Below are 20,380 nucleotides of genomic sequence, written 5' to 3'. Positions count from 1 at the left end.
TAATGGGAATTCGGCCAAAAAAAACCTCAACTTTACACGAATTGCCAAAACAAACATGAACTTTGGGGCAGGACAAAAAAACACCAAACTTTCATTGACTTTAGAATTAATTAACAATGTTTTCGCTGACTTGCCAATTTAGCACGCCGTCAACAAATTTAACAGAAATATTTGACGTCGTTTATTGTTGACGTTAAGTGAAACGACGTCGTTTTCAAATAAGATGAAACGACGTCGTTTTACACGATTTGAAATTAAAAATATGTAAACACCTGGATTCGAACCCAGGTTGGTTGGTCAAATGGAAAGGTATTTTACCACTGGACTACTGGCACTTTCAATGTACTTACTAACATGTTTCCTTTTATTTGGTACATATTAAATATAAAAAATTCTCTAAAAACTTAATAAGATCTTTAAAATTCCAAAAAATTAAAAAATAAAGAAGATTTTTATAAAATTAATTTAGAAATTAAAATTAAAAATAAAATTTTATTTTTCTTTTAAAAAATAAAAACTCTTCCAAAACTTTCTAAAAACTTAAAAAGATCTTTAAAATTCCAAAAAATTGAAAAAATAAAGAAATTTTTATAAAATTAATTTTGAAATTAAAATAGAAAATAAAATTTTATTTTTTCTTTTCAAAAAAATAAAAAATCTTCCAAAATTTTCAATTTTTTTAATACATTTGCTAAAAGTTGAAATTAATTATACACACATAAAAAGTTGATAATTCTAACTTTAATTTTTTGCATTTTATTATAATTTTAAAAAATTTGGATTTTTTTTAAAAAAATGAAAATTTTGGAATTGTTTTTGATTTTTTAAAGAAAAACAAATATTTAATTTTAATTCAAAATTATTTTTATGAAATTTTTGGAAGATTTTTTTTTTTTTTTTAAAGAAAAATAATTTTTTTTTTTTTTTAAAGAAAAATAAAATTTTATTTTCAATTTTAATTTCAAAATTTATGTTATAAAAAATTTCTTTATTTTTTCAATTTTTTGGAATTTAAAGTTCGTTTTAATTTTTTAGAAAATTTTGGAAAAATTTTTATTTTTAAAAAGAAAAAATTTATTTTCAATTTTAATTTCAAAATTAATTTTATAAAAATCTTCTTTATTTTTTAATTTTTTTGGAATTTTAAAGATCTTATTAAGTTTTTAGAGAATTTTTTATATTTAATATGTACCAAATAAAAGTAAACATGTTAGTAAGTACATTAAAAGTGCTAGTAGCCCAGTGGTAAAATACCTTCCTATTTGACCAACCAACCTGGGTTCGAATCCAGGGGTTTACATATTTTTAATTTCAAATCGTGTAAAACGACGTCGTTTCATCTCATTTGAAAACGACGTCGTTTCACTTAACGTCAATAATAAACGACGTCAAATATTTCTGTTAAATTTGTTGACGGCGTGCTAAATTGGCAAGTCAGCAAAAACATTGTTAATTAATTCTAAAGTCAATGAAAGTTTGGTGTTTTTTTGGCGAGCCCCAAAGTTCATGTTTGTTTTGGCAATTCGTGTAAAGTTGAGGTTTTTTTTGGCCGAATTCTCACAGGCAGTTAGACAAATCATTTTGTTTACCTCAAATTTTTTTTTTTGGTAAAACCTCAAAACATTTTTTCTTTTGAACATTAGCAAAAAACAATAATCATTTTTTACTTAAGCTTGAAGACAATTTTTTGGTTTTTAATTTAATAACACAATTTTTTTTTGGTTATAATAATAATATAACACTTTTAACGCACTATTCTTACGGTTGAATTATAACTCATTGTAATTTCTTAATATATATTTCTTTTATGTAACATGATATAAATGGGAATGTTTCTCTAACTTTTACCCAAATACTTATTTGTATTGAGAACTGTATAACATTCGCATCTATGTATCATGATATAAAACTAACTTACAATATACAAAATAAGTCAAACGAGTAGATAAAGAACACGATTCCTATTTTCTATACTATTGATATTTCGATGCAATCTAGCTGTGACCCAGCCCCTCCTTGTTTCAGATTTTGAACTGAACTAAAACTATAAACTTCTCAACAAACATACCTTAAACTCTATCTTTAACCTATATACTCTATTTAATTAGATAAAAAGAATGTCAAAGACTTCTTCTATAACAAAATTTTGAAATGACAAAAAGTGTATAAAAATATAGTATGTCTTGGAAACAGCTTAATTCGTGTCTTTGTTTAGGTATTATATTGTTGGATGTAGGTGACCATATAAGGATAAAAAAGTACTACGTACTTCCAAATTCTATTTATACGCGGCTTCCTTCTTTATTTTGTAGGATCAATATTACTTGAAAAAACATTTTAATTTGCAGCGATGTTATTCAAAAGCAAAATGTTTGAGTGCATGCAGGTAATATTGCGTAAGCCTGATAAGTTTGATCTTTAGATAAAGTTCACAACATTGCATACTCAGATTTTGTTGGCAACCTATTGTACACATCTCCAAATATAACGATCCATTTAATAGGCTCCAAAACATAAATATTTTAATATAATGCGTTTATATTATGTTCATAGCAATTATGGTATATTACACCCAAAGTCAATAGAAAAAGCGTGTTAAGCAAGAATTCAAGAGACGTAATCACCTTTCCAATTTTTCTTAACTCGGTCATTTTTTTTTCTAGGGCCCCAGTGGGTGCAACTACTCTCCTAGTGTTGAACCAAGTTTTGGCCTTCGATTAAATCGAAACCAAATTCTCCAACCGCATAACAACATTTTTAAAACATAAATTCAATTAACCTACAAAATATTACAATAAACGTCCAAAAAGTTTAAAAATGTATTGCATTTGTCTCCCTATATAACTCCATTCTGATTCCCATCACAACGTACATATTCTCTCTTCTTTCATACACTTCATATATCTAAACCACTGGGTGTAACAGAAGTTTATAAGACTCTCATCAATGGAGATCATCAAGAGCTTCTTCTGTTTCATATCTTTCGCGGTCCTTCTTCTCTTCACTTCCATGGCAGAAGCCAACAGAGCACACCACCACGAGTTCATCGTACGGTCCCATTTCAGTTGTTCAAACGTTTTAATTTATAATGTAATTATGTAAATGAGATGTATGCTTACACATATAGTCATGTTATATATGCAGATACAAGCAACGAAGGTGAAGAGACTATGTGAAACACACAACAGCATTACGGTGAACGGAATGTTTTAAAGTCGTAGACTCTGAGCTTTGATAAGAACGTATGAACAGAACACAAACACAAAACTTAATAAAACTGTTGCTTTGTTTTATTTATCTTTCTTAGCTTTCTTTTCTTTTTTTTCTTATGAGATCATCTTACACTTTGATCTCTTTATATAGGCAATAGAAACCTTAACTTTTATCCTATTACATGTTGATCTAGGAATCTTATCTTTAACTTATCTTAATCCTAAATCTAATAGATTTTGTTATTCATCTTTCCTTTTTTTATGAATAACTTGTTTCCTAAGCTTTCTCTTGAAGCTTATCCAACATTCTCCCTTCTAAGCTTCAAGCCATTTTCTTGAACTTGAATCAAGTCTCTCATCTCCTTGAACTTGATCCTGGCTAAAGCTTTAGTTAGGATATCTGCTTTCTGCTTCGTCCCGGGCACATGCTCCACGTCTATCAGTCCTCGTTCCACGCACTCCCTTATGAAATGAAACCGCTTATGAATGTGCTTACTTCTTCGGTGAAAGACCGGGTTTTTGGCCAAAGCAATGGCCGATTTGTTATCAACCCTTATCAATGTCTTCTCTTCTTTACTTCCGGTTATCTCACTCATAAGTTCTTGCAGCCATATCGCTTGTTTCGTGGCTTCTGTTGCAGCCATGTATTCTGCTTCACATGACGACAAGGCTACTACGTCCTGTTTCTGAGAGCTCCAGCTGATAGGTGTTTCTCCAACGCAAAATATGTAGCCTGTCGTGCTCTTTCCATCATCCGGGTCTGTGTTGTGACTACTATCACTATATCCAATAAGTTTCTGCATCTTTTCTTGCTTATACTCCAATCCATAGCTTAGAGTTCCCTTAAGATATCTTAAAACTTGCTTTAATGCTTTCCCATGTGATTCTCGAGGTGAGTACATGTACCTGCTTAGAATTCCAACTGAGAATGCCATATCTGGTCTTGTATGCATTAGATACCTTAAACATCCTATTCTCCTTCGATACTGAGTAGCATCAATCTCTGCTTCATCCATGGCTTTTGACATTTGTAAACCAAACTCCATAGGAACGTGAGTTAGATTACATCCATCCATGTTTGTTTCTTCTAGAACACGGCGTGCATAAGCTTCTTGATGTATTGTTATACCATTCGGTCCTTGCTTAACCTCTATCCCGAGATAGTATGTAAGTAACCCGAGATCAGACATCTCAAATTCTTTAGACATTGCTTCTTTGAACCCTTTAAGTGCCGTGACTGAGTTACCTGTTACGAACAGATCATCAACGTAGGTCGCAATAATGAGCAAGAGTTTACCTTCTTGCTTACGGTAAACCGAACACTCTTTTGCACATCTTGAGAACCCGAGGCCTTTTAGGATTTGATCCAGCTTTGTGTTCCAAGCACGAGGCGCTTGTCTCAACCCATATAGAGCTTTGGATAGTTTGAAAACTTTATGCTCATCTCCCTTCTTTTCAAACCCTTCCGGTTGAGATACATAGACTTCTTCACTTAGCTCACCATATAAAAATGCTGTTTTCACGTCTAGATGGTGAATTTCCCAACCATGAGCTGAAGCTAGACTAATAAGAAGTCTTATAGTCTCTATCCGAGCTACTGGTGCAAATGCTTCTTCAAAGTCTATGCCAAGTTCTTGTACATAACCTTTTGCAACAAGTCTTGCTTTAAACTTGTTGATAGTTCCATCGGCATTCTTCTTTACTTTGAAGATCCATTTAAGTCCAATGATCTTGACTCCATGTGGTTTATCAACCAACGTCCATGTCTTGTTTCTGTTGATTGATTCTATCTCCTCTTTACAAGCTTTTGTCCAGCGAGTATATCGTTTAGCTTCTTGATATGTTGCTGGTTCATCGTTGATAGATAATAGAAGCGTGATACTTTCCACCTCTGCAAGCATCACATAATCTTCTAGATGCTTAGGTGGTTTAACTTGCCGAGATGATCTTCTTGGCCCTGTATCATCTTCATCGTTTGGCTCTGTTTCCTCTGTTTCTTCAGTAATGTCTTGAGTGTGTTCTTCAATATCGGTATTGCCTTCAGTAACGTCTTCTTCTTCTACAACGTCATCTTCTTCTGTTGTACTGACGTTGTATGGACCATTACCTCTATCAAGGCTTAATCCCCAAGTCATGCTGAAGTTACCAGAATCCGCCTCTTCATGATTATTTTCTCCCTTCCAGTTCCAGCATGTTTCTTCATTGAAAATAACATCTCGACTTACAACCACTCTTTTAGTACTTGGGTTATAAAGTCGGTAGGCTTTTGAACCAGGTTCAATACCTAGATGAACTAAAGCTTCGGACCTGTCATCTAGCTTCTTTATGAGAGCAGAATCACGTTTGGCATGTGCAACACAACCAAACACACGTATGTGTCCTATACTCGGTTTTCTCCCTCTTAATCTTTCATAGGGAGTTTGATCTTTCAATGCACGAGTAGGAACACGATTGATTAAGTATGTTGCGTGGCGCACAGCTTCTCCCCACAAGTAGTTAGGTACTTTCATGGCTTTTAACATGCTCCGTGTCATCTCCATTAGAGTTCGGTTTCTTCTTTCCACAACTCCGTTCTGTTGTGGAGTATACGGAGCTGTTAGTTGTCGCTTGATGCCATTGCTATTGCAGAATTCTTGAAATTCTTTTGAAGTAAACTCTCCTCCTCTATCAGTTCGGAGTGTTACTATTTTCTTGTTAACTTCCTTCTCCACAAGAGCCTTAAATATTTTAAATCTCTCAAATGCTTCTCTTTTGTCTTTGAGTAGGATGGACCACATATATCTTGTGCAATCATCAATGATGACAAATATGTACCTGTTGTGGGATAAGGTTGCTGGACTAATCGGTCCACATAGATCAGCATGCAATAACTCTAATGCATTGGATGATCTATACGTTGTGGATGAAGGGAAGGATTGTCGGGTTTGCTTACCGACCAAGCATGAATCACATATCTTCTTTTCTTCTGTGATTTCTGGTAATCCATAGACCATCTCTTTTGTTGCCATTGTCTTGATCGTCTTGAAACTTATGTGACCAAGTCTTGCATGCCACTTCCATGGTTCTTCCTTTAACCGTGTAAGTAAGCATGTTGGTTTACCAGCTTGTAGTGAAATTTTGTAGAGTCTGTTAGGTGATCTTAAGACTTTAACCAATAGACGTCCACTAGGATCTCTTAAGGTAAGATAGTTATCCCTCATCCTCACGTCGCAACCTTGCTCCGTGGCTTGTCCCAAGCTTAGTATGTTACTTTTTAGCTCAGGTATGTAATAAATATCCTTCAGTAGCTTCTGTTCTCCTGTCTTTGCTTCAAAGAGAATAGAACCTTTTCCATTAATGTCGACATAAGATCCGTCTCCGAACTTAACTTTTCCTTTGATGTTCTCATTAAGTTGTGCAAAGTAGGATTTCTCTCCTGTCATGTGATTACTAGCACCATTGTCTAGATACCACATTCCTTTTTCTTTGTCTGCTTCAAGTTTCTTCGGTATCACTTTTTCTTCGTTTAAGAACACAATCTCATGCATATACAGAGCAATATCTGAACGCTCAGTCTCTGTCTTGTTGAGTTCTTGGTCCTCTTTCTTTTCTGGACATACGGAGGCAAAGTGACCCTTTTTGTGGCAATTGAAACACTCAATTTGAGAGTAATCTCTTTTCTCCTTGTTTTTATCTCCACCACTGCTTCTACCACGTCCCCTTCCTCTGTTTTCTCTCCCACGGCCCCTGTTAGAACCACGTCCTCTTCCTCTGTTTCCATGATCGGAGTAGAGAAGCTTGCTGTTTTCTTCAAACTTTTCTCCTCGCATTCTTTCTTCTCCACGCAAGCGCTCCTCAAAAGCTTTGAGACGACCTACTACATCTTCATACCTTGTGTTATTTAGATCGAGAACTTGTTCAAGTGTTGCGGAGAGCTGAAGAAACTTGCTTGGAAGACAGGATAGAAACTTCTTCACTAACTTTGCTTCCTCTATCGTATGGCCTAGTGATGCAGCTGTTCCTGCAAACTCTGATAATTTTCCTGAGAATGTATCTATAGAGTCATTATCCTTCATTCTTAGATGATCAAACTCAATCATCAGTGTGTGCAGACGAGCTTCTATCACTCGATCGGCTCCAACATTCATTGTTTTTAACACCTCCCACATACCTTTAGGAGAGTCTTGATCACCAACTTGCAAAATTAGGTTCTCTGGAATACCTTGAAACAAGAGAACCGTGGCTAGGTCATTCTTCTTTTGGTCCTTTGATCCTGGATCAATAGTTTCCCATACCTCATGAAACCTTAATAGAACCTTCATTCGTAAAGACCATACAGCATAGTTGGTTGTTGTGAGCATTGGAGTTTTGACAGAGGGTGATATTGCGTTTGTCTTCATCGTCTGTTTTATGTCTGAATCACTCATGATTTGTGTCTTGTTTCTTGATCAACCTGGTTGCTCTGATACCAAATAAAGTCGTAGACTCTGAGCTTTGATAAGAACGTATGAACAGAACACAAACACAAAACTTAATAAAACTGTTGCTTTGTTTTATTTATCTTTCTTAGCTTTCTTTTCTTTTTTTTCTTATGAGATCATCTTACACTTTGATCTCTTTATATAGGCAATAGAAACCTTAACTTTTATCCTATTACATGTTGATCTAGGAATCTTATCTTTAACTTATCTTAATCCTAAATCTAATAGATTTTGTTATTCATCTTTCCTTTTTTTATGAATAACTTGTTTCCTAAGCTTTCTCTTGAAGCTTATCCAACATGTTTCCCGGTCCACAACTTGTAATCAATAACGGTGACACTCTCGTTGTCAAAGTTATTAACCGGGCTCGGTACAACGTCACAATCCACTGGTAAAAACACGATTAAATCAAACTAACGTACCGTTATAAATGCATAACGGTTTGCTGATACTGAAACGTGTGGATACAGGCACGGTGTGAGACAAATGAGAACCGGTTGGGCTGACGGACCGGAATTTGTGACTCAATGTCCGATCAGACCGGGATCAAGCTACACGTACCGGTTTACAATTCAAGGACAAGAAGGTACGCTTTGGTGGCATGCTCATAGTTCGTGGCTTAGAGCCACTGTCTACGGTTCACTTCTTATCCTACCTCCGGCTGGTTCGTCTTACCCATTCCCAAACCCTCACCGCAACGTCCCACTCCTTCTAGGTAAAATTTAATTCATAATCATGCACGCTTAATCAATTAAACAAAATATATCAAATTAAATTGATTTTTATTTTTGTAAATGTTTTTTTAAGGTGAATGGTGGGACGGTAATCCGGTTGATGTGTTGAGAGAAGCTATACGAACCGGAGCTGCTCCAAATATCTCAGACGCTTACACCATCAATGGTCAACCTGGTGATCTCTATAAATGCTCTTCTCAAGGTCTTACTCCTTTTTTCACCTCAAATTAATTTTAATTATCTCTGTGACTAAAGTAAAGAAAACGGTCCAAATTCGTACGTTATTTTTTCCCAACTGTCATAACTGAAATTTATATATTTTATTCAAATATATTTCTAAGAAAAAAAAGACCCAAATAAGTATATACTAGTAATTTTTAACAATATTTTTCTTATGCAGATACCACAATAGTACCTATAAATGTTGGTGAGACCATACTACTACGTGTAATAAACGCCGCACTAAACCAACCGCTATTTTTCACGGTGGCTAACCACAAGTTCACCGTAGTCGGAGCTGACGCGTCTTACCTAAAACCCTTCACCACCAACGCCATTGTTCTCGGCCCTGGCCAAACCACCGACGTCCTCATAACCGGAGACCAACCACCAAACCACTATTACATGGCCGCAAGAGCTTACCAAAGCGCTCAAAATGCACCGTTTGGCAACACAACCACAACCGCAATCCTCCAATACAAATCCGCACCTTGCTGCGGCGGCGCTAAACCCATCATGCCTCTCCTTCCAGCCTACAACGACACAAACACAGCCACTCGCTTCAGCCAAAGCTTCAGATCACTTAAACGTGCCGAGGTTCCGACAGAACTCGACGAGAATCTCTTTATAACCATCGGACTTGGTCTCAACAACTGTCCTAAGAATTTTAGGTCAAGAAGATGTCAAGGTCCTAATGGCACACGCTTCACTGCATCTATGAACAATGTTTCGTTTGCTCTACCTAGTAACTACTCTCTCCTTCAAGCGCACCACCATGCTATTCCCGGAGTCTTCACAACCGATTTTCCGGCGAGGCCTCCGGTGAAATTTGATTACACAGGTAGCAACATAAGTCGATCTTTATACCAATCTGTGAGAGGTACTAAGCTATACAAGCTCAAGTATGGATCTAGGGTTCAGATTGTTCTTCAAGACACTGGTATAGTAACCCCCGAGAACCATCCCATTCATCTGCACGGATATGATTTCTACATTGTCGCCGAGGGTTTCGGTAACTTCAACCCCAAGAAAGATACCGCGAAATTCAATCTTGAAGATCCACCTCTTAGAAACACTGTTGGTGTACCTGTTAATGGCTGGGCCGTCATCAGATTCGTGGCAGATAACCCTGGTAAACAAACATTAAATTTACCAAAATAATACTAGTTTTAATTATATGTTAAGAGTAATTATTCAACATGATTAATGAAATTAATTGTGTGTGTACAAATGATTGAAACAGGGGTTTGGATAATGCATTGTCATCTAGATGCACATATATCTTGGGGACTAGCCATGGCTTTCTTGGTTGAGAACGGGAATGGACTATTAGAGACAATGGAAGAGCCTCCTGCTGATTTGCCAGTATGTTAGGAGCTCAAGCTTCCCTTTGTAACAGAAACACCCTCATGATAGTTTTCATTTCATTTTCAATTGTTTTTCCTTTTTTTGGTTATAGATACACTTGGTCTACTTTTGAGTAGCTTTATTTTTCTCGATTATTGATGTATTCTTTGAGATTATAGTACCAATCAGTGCCAAGAGTATCATCACGAAAGTTGATTTTTCGTTTCTTGTCTTTATGGTTAATTGAATCATTCATTCAATTCCATCTTTCGAATTTATTTTGTTTTACTAAAGGAATAAATTATTGAGTGGAATGGTTGTTGAGCTAAAATCATACTATTTGTTTCCATACATAAGTATGGAGATTGAGTTATCACGAAAGACTTGTTGGCCTGATATAGGCTGAGTCAAATCAAGGGTTCAACCACATAATGAATATTGATGTTCTAAAAGATAAAAGATTCGCTAGCCTACTTTCGTTTTTGTTTCTATGTACTGATTGAATCAACTATACGAACCTCGTATCTAAGATACAAACCCGAAATTAAATTTGAACAAGATAAGTGCAATGCAAATGGAACTAAAATAAAGTGGCGTGGTGCTCCAAGTTGTTACTTGAGCAGCACAAAGTGATTTCCGACGCGAATGAATCATGATTCTGACATCAAGAGAAGAAACAAAAGTTGTCACGACTTTGTTAATTTTTGAGTAATTAGTGGGAAAAGATAACACTCTTAACAAATATAATCATTCTTACACATGTTGCCATCATTAGTTTATCGGAATATTGAGTAGCTAGGAAATTGCTCATTTTAGACACACACACACAGAAGGAAACTACGTACGTAGAATATTTTGGAAAAAATCCAATTGTCTTTTTGTTAAGATAAAAAGATGATAGCGAAGAAATTAAGATAGGTGCAAAAAAAATACTAATTAAAATTTTGTGTTCTCATTCAGGAATTTGGAGCAAGTAAAATTATGGGCAACCGGATGCGCCCCACACAACCATTGTGTATACTTTTTATCAGAATATATTTCCTTATGAATAAGGGAAACGTCCATATATCTACTCAAATGCATGGAATTACAGAGACGTTACGTTCGCCTAGAAGAACTTACGTTGAAAATCATAAGCTGCAAGTATGTTTATATGTTAAGCCATCAACTAAATGGCATATAATAATTATACACACATGACACATGCATGATCCAAATAAAACTGAATGAAAAAACAGTTCCATAAAAAGATTCGTTAGTTGCTAAAGAGTTGAGAATGTCTCTTTAGTCCTTTACCTTATTAAACCATTGAGAATGTATTTTAACGTTGTAGTTATTCAAACTCTTAAAGTTTTATAGTTTGAGGTGCATTCAGAAAATTAAGTTTATGTGGGACAAAACTATAAGATAGAATGATCTCTAAACTTATAACGTTATAATCCATAGTTGTCAGTCAAACTATGGATTTAAAAAAAAAAAAAAAAGATAGTGGTACTTAACAGATTAATCAATGAAACACTAATCCATAGTTGTCAGCCGAAAGAAACAATAATCCATTACTTGTTTTCTAAATCATTTATCCATACTTGGACATCAAAACTGTGGACTTTAAGCCCATGCATAGCATAGCTCCCTGATTTTACAAAACTTTTGACTTTTTAGTCTTTTGATTAGTCAAAGCATACTTATCCAAAGAGTGGCACAAACGTAACTACACAGAAGCTCTGAGGGTAAAATAGCCCACACAAAAACAAGACTTATCAGAATCGGGAAAGTTCGAGCGACACGTCAGCACCAAAATATCTGAAATATCAAAGACAAATAAATACTAATAAATAGAGCGCTTTTCCATAATTTACAGAAACAAATCGTCTTCTTTGCTACGACAAGAGGAATCTACTTGTTACTCTATTCTTCTCCCTCTCCGGATTGCTTCCGACGCAAGTTTAATCGAAACCCTCTCCTCTTATCTTTCCTCGTTCCTGTTCTTACATGCCGTCGAAGATTGTTGTCAGGTTTGTTTTTGATTCTCTATAGCTTTTAGTTGTTGTTTTGTGTGTGTGTGTGTGTCGCCATGTAGGTGGAAGCTAGTATGTTCAGATTAGGGTTTCTAGGGTTCTTCGTGAACGTTAACTTGGAGCTAAAGTTTTGAGCTTTCCGCATAGTTTCTCTCTATAGTGTTGAGGTTTGTGCAAATGGGTCTTCATCTGTGGTTTAGGATCCTTGTAAAGGAGAAGACTTTAGCTGAAAAGATCGAAACTTTCTTTAGTTTCTTCCCTGAAACAGTACTTATGTTCTTCACTGGACATGAGGTTCTTTGGGTTTCGAAGGAAACCTACTTAGTAATGATCCTTATGGATACTCTGCTTCTGGGTTTACTCTGTTCTAGTTTCTGCACATGGGTCTTGTAAAGGAGAAGACTTTAGCTTAAAAGATCGTAACTTTCTTAAGTTTCTTCCCTGAAACAAGACTTATGTTCTTCACCAGACATGGGGTTCTCTGGGTTTCGAAGGAATCCTACTTTGTGATCCTCTGTACTGATATGGGATACTCTGCTTCTGAGTTTGCTCTGTTCTAGTTTGTGCAAATGGGTCTTGTAAAGGAGAAGACTTTAGCTGAAAAGATCGTAACTTTTTTAAGTTTCTTCCCTGAAACAGCACTAGCCATGAGGTTCTCTGGGTTTCGAAAGAATCCTACTTAGTGATCCTCTGTTTCTGAGTTTGCTCTGTTCTTATGTTTTTGTTCGTGGTGATGAGTTCTCTTTTGGGTCTACTTTGATTTGATTACATTCATGAGGTTGAAAAAATTGTTTCTTGGAAAGTGCTAAGCTTTGCTTCTATGCCTTTATGATTCTCCCAGGAAAAGGAAGTCAAGAGACGGTGCCACCAGTGTAGCTGAGACTCTAAACAAATGGAGAGAGGACAATGAGATAACCGAGGCTGCTTCTCGCAACGACGATGGTTGTCTCAAACCGAAACCGATCCGAAAGGCTCCTCCGAAGGGTTCTAGAAAAGGTTGTATGAAAGGCAAGGGAGGACCTGAGAACGGGATTTGGAACTACAGAGGAGTTAGACAGAGGACTTGGGGGAAATGGGTTGCTGAGATCCGTCAGCCATGTCGTGGTGCTAGGTTGTGGCTAGGTACTTTCCCTAGCTCTTATGAAGCTGCGTTGGCTTATGACGAGGCTGCTAAAGCTATGTATGGTGAGGCAGCTAGACTCAATCTTCCTGACATCTCGAATGTCTCTTCTTTGACTACTGCCGCTGGCTCGGTTACTACATTGTCAAATGAATCTGAAGTTTGTGCACTTGAGGATACAAATGTGAAAGAAGAGGATGGTGGCGATGAATATGGTTTCGTGAAAAGCTCTCAGTGTGTTAAAGAGGAGATGGGTGTACCTGACTCAGCTGATACTTTTGGATATGGCAATGAACATGAAGCATGGGACTTTGGTGTGGACGAGATGTTTGATGTGGATGAGGTGATGGGTTTGTTGGACGAGATCAATGTGTCTGGTCAAGAGACAACGCAGAGTCAAGATGCTAGCTTGCTAGGGAGCCTCAACCACATGGAGACTGCTCATCCTGGGGTTGATTGTGGATATCCAATAGTGCAGCCAAGTGAAAGAAACAACAGTTGTGTGGATTTAGACCGTTACTGATACTTACTGATGTTAATGGTTTGAGGCATACTAAATCTACTTTAGTTAAATGTAGGACAAGTTCGGTTATGAACTTATGATTCCTTCCTTCTTTTCTGTGAATACATGCAAAGTTTCAGTCTTTGGATACACATGAAAGTTTCAAAGTTTTAGTCTTGGGTACATACAAGCTATAAAGTCTATATGATATATGAACTTTGCATATTATTGATTGGTTGGTTTGCTTCTGTAACTATATTGACTCATCTAGTTTTCATCTTAGCCTCCTAGGGAATGGATATGGACTAATGTGGCATTGTGTAATGAATAGATGGACTTTTGCAAGTTCGATTAAAAAAGGAAAAAGATCTCTCAGGTCGATTTGCTTGGCTGAATCTAGTTGTTTACTTAGAAAATGGATAAATCAGGAGTGGAGTATTTTATCTGCAGAATTTCCTCAGGTTGTCTTGTCTGAGATTGCATAAGCAATGAGGTAAGAAAGAAAAAGTAAATATATTTTATCTATATTTTCTACAAAAAGGGCAAATTGTTTATTTGAAAGTGCAAATTAGAAACTATTTGTATATTTATTAAAAGGGGATTAATTATTATCTCGTTTTCCTTGCCTGAATCTTGAAGATCTTAAAAGCATGTTGAAAAATAAAGAAAACAAGTTGGCAAACTGTTAATTTAATTATCCAAACAATTGGAAAATACATGATTTGGCTATCGCTCCTCCACAAATTTCTCTTTGAAAATGTGTCCCTCTTCTGCATAAGAATGAGATGCACTCCTCTTCAAAGTTGAGTGTTTCTTTGCATTTTTTTGCTTTTTGTCAACACAATTTTATAATTGTGGAATTAATTGTAACTGGAGATTTTTATTCATATAATTATTATTATATTAGCATCTAATTGGAGAATCATTTTCTTAAAAAAATACAGAGACAAACAAGGCCAGTTTTATATCAAAACTTATGTCATCATAACTAGTTGAAAAAAGAAATGGAACAAAATAAAAATCGCATTTAATTAATGTAATAAATAAATTAATACAAATATATCTTCAACTCGTAGTTAAAATTAGGGGAAAATAAATGTCGTCAAATTATTGAGTAGACTTATAATCTTCTAACGAACATCGAAAGAATAGAACATACAAATGCCTATGGAAATTCATATAGTCTTGCGCTATTAATGTAGAGTATATATGTGTACTTCAGTTTAACATGTACATGAACTTGAGATTCGTTGTTGCAATTTGCATGCTTTACATTAATGCCATTAAACTGCTTGATCCAACCAAAAGCATCCTCCGTCTGCCACTAATCAAAGAAATGTGACTACGTTTTCAGTTTTGTTTTTGTTCTGAAAGTTACAATTTACATTGATAAAATAAGTTATAATATACAATTGAAATTGTAATAACTATATGAAAACTAGTCCATCAATGATCTTTCATCAAAACTAGAGGAAATCTATAATCAAAATTTTTCTTTTCCGTAAAAACAAGAAGGAAGACGTACGTAATATGAAAACTAGTCCATCAATGATCTTTCATCTCCGCAAAGTTTAGATTTATTTTGTTTTTAATTTCACTTCTTATCGATCGAATATTTCCTTATCATACTGAATACACTGTATATTCACTTAAATTGTATCAGTATGATTGAAGTCTCCTTACCATCATGCTAGAGCAGGAGAAACAAATCGTGAGTCTTAATTATCAAAGACATGAACAGACTCATTCACATTGTGCTGTATATACATAGCAGAAGATGTATATGTCTTGTTTCCCTCATACGACAATGCTTTCAAAATTCGTCTGACGCATTAGTTTGAGATTGAATGTAGAACTCATACTTCATCGTCGTTATCTTTAGCTGCTTCGTGCCCTTCTTTCAATACTCATCATGACACCATCTTTGCTCTCAGTCTCAAAGCATCTCCAATCTCAAAGCATCTCTAATATAAAATTTCATTTTTTCTTCCAAAATGAATTAAAAATAAGTATAAAATAAAAATGCTCAAACTGTATTCTATTTTTCATTTCATGATGAAGTAATAAACAAACAAAAAATAGATTGTTCCATTTATGGAGTAAATCTCATTATAAAGTGAGAAATATAATAAGGTTAGAGTATTTTTTACTGCATATTTACTTTTATTCTATTTTGGAAGAAAAAATAGTGTTGGGTAGAGATACCCTCGATAACCAAAAATAATAATTTTGTAGCATCATTTAGTTTATGATAACAAACAAGGAAGAGGAAAACTTGAATTTATTTCGGTGAATTTTTGTTATTGAATATTTTTTACTTATTACGGCTAGGGTACAAATTTAATTGTCATGGATGTAATCATGTAAATAGAGAACGGGCGTATACTTTGTTAGAAGCTTCCCCCCCATCAACTTGTGATGAATGAAGGATTCTTTTTTTTTTTGCTAGTGTGTTCAGTAATATGTTACTTGGTGATTGATTATGTTACTTAACCCGAAAGCATATAAGATGAGCAAGCTTGACATCGAGGACAGTGCAAAACTGCAAATTAGTTATAAACTTTTCTTCTTAATCTATAAAATGTTAGGTTCAATTAGTAATGCAAATTGCTCGCTTATTCGTATTAATCTCACAAGTAGGACTAGTTGCAAATATGTATAGTTGTACTTGTGTAGTTGTTGGAACCCCAATGCATTAAGTAACCCTTTATTATTTTCCAAATTGTATTTTGTTATTATGCCGACCACTCAAATTCAAGAGTCCAATATTCATTACACTTTGATTGGAATATAAGTTTGTGGAAGAAAACACACCAAAGAAATATAGTCTAATTCGAAAAATTTCCTGACTTTATGCTGGTTACTTTTAGCAACTACTTGGTTGATTTTCATCTAACCCGTCTAATAATGTTATTACTTTGTTGAAAACGAATTTGATTAATACTTTCTTAGTACTATCAAAACGATCAAGTTGATTACAAGATGATGAATAATAATTATAATGGACCCATGACACGCTATTTTCACCAACTAGGAATATTAAGTGTTATAGTAATTTTTTGCCAGGTTAAAATTTATCGGGTGCAGTCAGAAGATTCTACTGAAATCCAAAACCCACCGATCGAGAGACATCCCAGTAATCGCACCAAAAAAAAGTAGAGCCTTAACCAACTATAGTGTGTACCATTCAAATCATTAAGTTCTCTTAGTAGGTGATAGATATCCGTACATGCGGATCTTGGACATTATTGGACAGAAGTTATAAATGACTCTCAATATGGTAACTAAATGTTTTAAGATGTTGTGGAATTAGCTCCATTGATATGCAAGTATAGACACATGGTGGGAAATTTATGATTAACTGCTCATGTGCTGTGTTTCGTTTCTGAATTACAGTAGCATCGCTTCCCTGAATATATTGAATGTTGTTGTTGATCTCTTTTCCTCCAGCTTCTTACAAGAGTGCTTGGTTACTAACTAGGTATATTTTGTTTTCCACAATGTATTGAATGTTGTTAAAACAAACAATAATGAAGTAATATTTATACAGTGTTTTATAGAGTTTTATTTCTTTTATTTCTGATATAATTTGAGGTCTTGGTTATTAAGGGGATGACTGGTTTTCCTGCTACAACCAGCAAACACAGCTTTTGCAGTTGGTAGCGGTTGTCGGCGGTTTGCAACAATCACTCAAATCGCTCTAAACCGCTTCAAACCGCTCTGAATCTCATAAATTCAAAAGCTGACTCCAGCTATCGTTTGCGGTTGCGGGAGGATAATTTTTTTTTCTTTTTTTTTTAAACAATATATATACAACAATAAAAATATTTAATAAAAAATTTAAAATTGAAATTATGAAAATATTAAAATATATCTATTATATTTTAATTAATATTATAAAATTTTATAATAAAAAAATTTCAATAAATTTTCAAAAATTAAAATTAGAACTTTCTAAATATATGTAAATATTGTTAATTTATAAAATGTAAATATATGTAAATATTGTTAATTTATATATGTAAATATAAAATTTATATTTAGAAAGTTATAATTTTATGATTTTTGATATTTTTATAATTATATTAAATGTAAATATTGTTAATTTATTATTTGACTGTTACCCCATTTGGTAGTTAACCAGTCATAAGTCACCCGCAAACGTACCAATTTTTAACCGCAGTACCTGTTGTACATATCTCTTAAAACCGCTAGAAACCGCAACCGCCCGCATCCACAAACTCCCGCAACCGCAACCGCAACCGCTGCGTTTGAACCAGTCAGGCCCTAACTAGGTAAATTTTGGGTTTGCTATAGCAAAAAAGAAAGTATTTGAAATGCAACTAGATTTTTATCCACATTTTAAAAGGGCAAAACTATTTCTACAAAATTAATTTAACAAAAATAAATATTTAATTTTATTTAGTTAAATTTGTTTGCCAGCTAGGTTTTTATTTATTGATGATAAAGTATTCATTTTTGTTTACGCTAAAATTTTTGATTTAAAAAATAAAATATTCACAAATTTTTTAGATTTTATAATTAATTATAATACTTAGTTGTTAAACCTTTTCAATAATCTAAATAATATAGTACTTTTATTTTCGTTTCTAAAATTAAAGGTAATCAATACTTATTGATAATTTTTTAATAAAAATATGAATTTAATTAGTTGTTAAGAAATAAAAATTTGAAACATAATAAATAAAAAATACTTTAAACTACTCCCTCTGTTCTTTATAGATCCATTTTTTAGAGAAAAAAAATTGTTTCAAAAAGATACATTTTTTACATTTTCAAGACATTAATTAATGAAAATTGTACTTTTCAAAAAATACAATTGTGTTTAATAAAATCTCATTGGTTAAAAATTTATTGGGAATAATTAATTAAGAAAAACAATGTATTGGAAAATACAATTTTAAATATTTTTTTAATAAGTGTGGAAAAACTATAACATGGATCTTTTAGGAACTGAGAGAGTATCATGTATCATTTAATGGTAGAATAATCTCATGTGTAATAATTATCTAATTTTTTTTCTTTTTCTCAGCCATTAATTATCTAATTTGTAAGTAAGGATCAAACTATTCTTAACAAAAATTTAGTGACGGTTGAAAAATCTATGGCATTTCTTATAATATATCACATGAATGCATTGTTATTTCTGTATGCTATTTTATTTTAATAAAATAAGTTATATCAAGAATTTAGGCTGTGATCATGTTTTGTTGACTACATAATACATATACAATTAAACTCCCCAGTAAATAACCAAGTAAAATCAAAACTCAAATAAATGGCCGGTTATGCTTATCGAGAGCCAGTCATATATTCATCATGGGGTACCGAGCCGGTTCTGTGAAAATACACTTCAAACAAATCCCAAGTGGACAGCCGACGAACCCACACAAGGTAACTTCTCTCTCTCTCTCTTCTTGCTTCATAAATCTATTGTCCACATATACTTGCATTTTAATAATATTCTTACACCCTCCTCCTTATATAATTACATATATATCTACATATAAATATCTCATTACACATTTCATAAGACCTCACGAAGCAAACCAATTCTATTTTTTCTGTAAGAGAGAGAGAGAGAGAGATAGCCAGAGAATAATACTTGTTTTTGATATGCCAACATCTCTACAATTTCAGAGACCTTCCACCGCCGCAGAATCAGCCAACCACCACCACCACAAACAGCTTCAGAAAATGAGCCTCACGCGCGGCATGGCTGACGTCCCGGAGCACGTGGAGCTTTCCCACACGCACGTTGTGGAACCCTCTCAGTGCTTCTCCGTCGTGGTTCAGGACGTGGACGCTCCGGCTTCCGCCGTCTGGTCGATTCTCAGCCGCTTCGAACACCCTCAAGCGTATAAACACTTTGTGAGGAGCTGTCACGTGGCTGCCGGAGACGGTCGAGAGGTTGGCTCCGTGAGGGAGGTCCGAGTCGTCTCTGGTCTCCCCGCTGCGTTCAGCTTAGAGCGGCTTGAGATCATGGACGATGATCGCCACGTCATGAGCTTCAGCGTCGTGGGTGGGGACCACAGGCTTCAGAACTACAGATCGGTCACGACGGTGCACGAGTCGACGGATGATAATAAGAAGACACGTGTCGTTGAGTCATACGTGGTTGACGTGCCGGCTGGTAATGATAAGGATGAGACTTGCAGCTTCGCCGACACCATTGTGCGTTGCAACTTGCAATCGTTGGCTAAACTCGCCGAGAACCCGCCTAGAATCTCGTAATTACATTTTCGTTTGAACTTTTTAATTTTATCTTTATCTTCTAATATATTCTCTATTTCAAGATTTTATCTTCTTTTTTAGGTTCTAGATTATTTAATCATCGTCGGGGATTTTTCGAAACTACAAAAAATGAATGGTTTTGGTTTTTCGAAGTTAGGGTTTTAGGGTTTGTTAAGTGTTCGTTTCGACGATACTTTAGTTCACCCTTAAGATCGTTACTTCTTGAGCTCTTGTGTAAATACAATCTCGTAGTTTTTAAATAAACAAGACATTGTTTGTTTAGGTTTTTTTATCTTCCTAGTGTTCTTCTTACCAGTTACTTCAAAATATGTATGATCTTTGTTTAATCATGTAACAATATAATGTTCAGTTACTGACTACTGTTTCTATATTTTCGATATTATGACCTCTAGTTTGAATCTGATAATTTTTAACGTACGGCAATTATATACCAACAATATGTTTAAGATAGTATTGGATTAATTACTAATATCGTCCATACATATTACATAT

The 20,380-nt window shown here is 34.6% G+C and overlaps 3 protein-coding genes across 3 annotated transcripts; all 3 read left to right on the top strand.

Moving 5' to 3' along the window:
* Positions 1-2,653: 2,653 nt before the first annotated feature.
* LOC106450294 (laccase-5) lies at positions 2,654-10,286 on the top strand. The gene is made up of 7 exons (XM_048778646.1): positions 2,654-3,048; positions 3,145-3,206; positions 7,974-8,063; positions 8,143-8,387; positions 8,480-8,608; positions 8,807-9,757; positions 9,869-10,286. Exons 1-7 carry the CDS (start codon positions 2,947-2,949, stop codon positions 9,997-9,999), a joined length of 1,710 nt encoding a protein of 569 aa, XP_048634603.1. The 5' UTR covers positions 2,654-2,946; the 3' UTR covers positions 10,000-10,286.
* A 1,519-nt stretch (positions 10,287-11,805) lies between these two features.
* LOC106447536 (dehydration-responsive element-binding protein 2C-like) lies at positions 11,806-13,785 on the top strand. Its single transcript, XM_013889482.3, has 2 exons — positions 11,806-11,987; positions 12,832-13,785. The coding sequence occupies exons 1-2, from the start codon at positions 11,965-11,967 to the stop codon at positions 13,631-13,633; spliced, it is 825 nt and encodes a 274-aa protein (XP_013744936.1). The 5' UTR covers positions 11,806-11,964; the 3' UTR covers positions 13,634-13,785.
* Positions 13,786-19,091: 5,306 nt separating this feature from the next.
* Positions 19,092-20,267, top strand: LOC106447538 (abscisic acid receptor PYL6). The gene has a single exon (XM_022718415.2). It carries the CDS (start codon positions 19,250-19,252, stop codon positions 19,865-19,867), a length of 618 nt encoding a protein of 205 aa, XP_022574136.1. The 5' UTR covers positions 19,092-19,249; the 3' UTR covers positions 19,868-20,267.
* Positions 20,268-20,380: the final 113 nt, after the last annotated feature.

Source organism: Brassica napus, chromosome A4 (assembly GCF_020379485.1).
Source record: "Brassica napus cultivar Da-Ae chromosome A4, Da-Ae, whole genome shotgun sequence".
Lineage (NCBI taxonomy): Eukaryota > Viridiplantae > Streptophyta > Magnoliopsida > Brassicales > Brassicaceae > Brassica > Brassica napus.
Note: the sequence above shows the minus strand (reverse complement) of the source record. Positions and strands in the feature narration are given on the sequence as shown.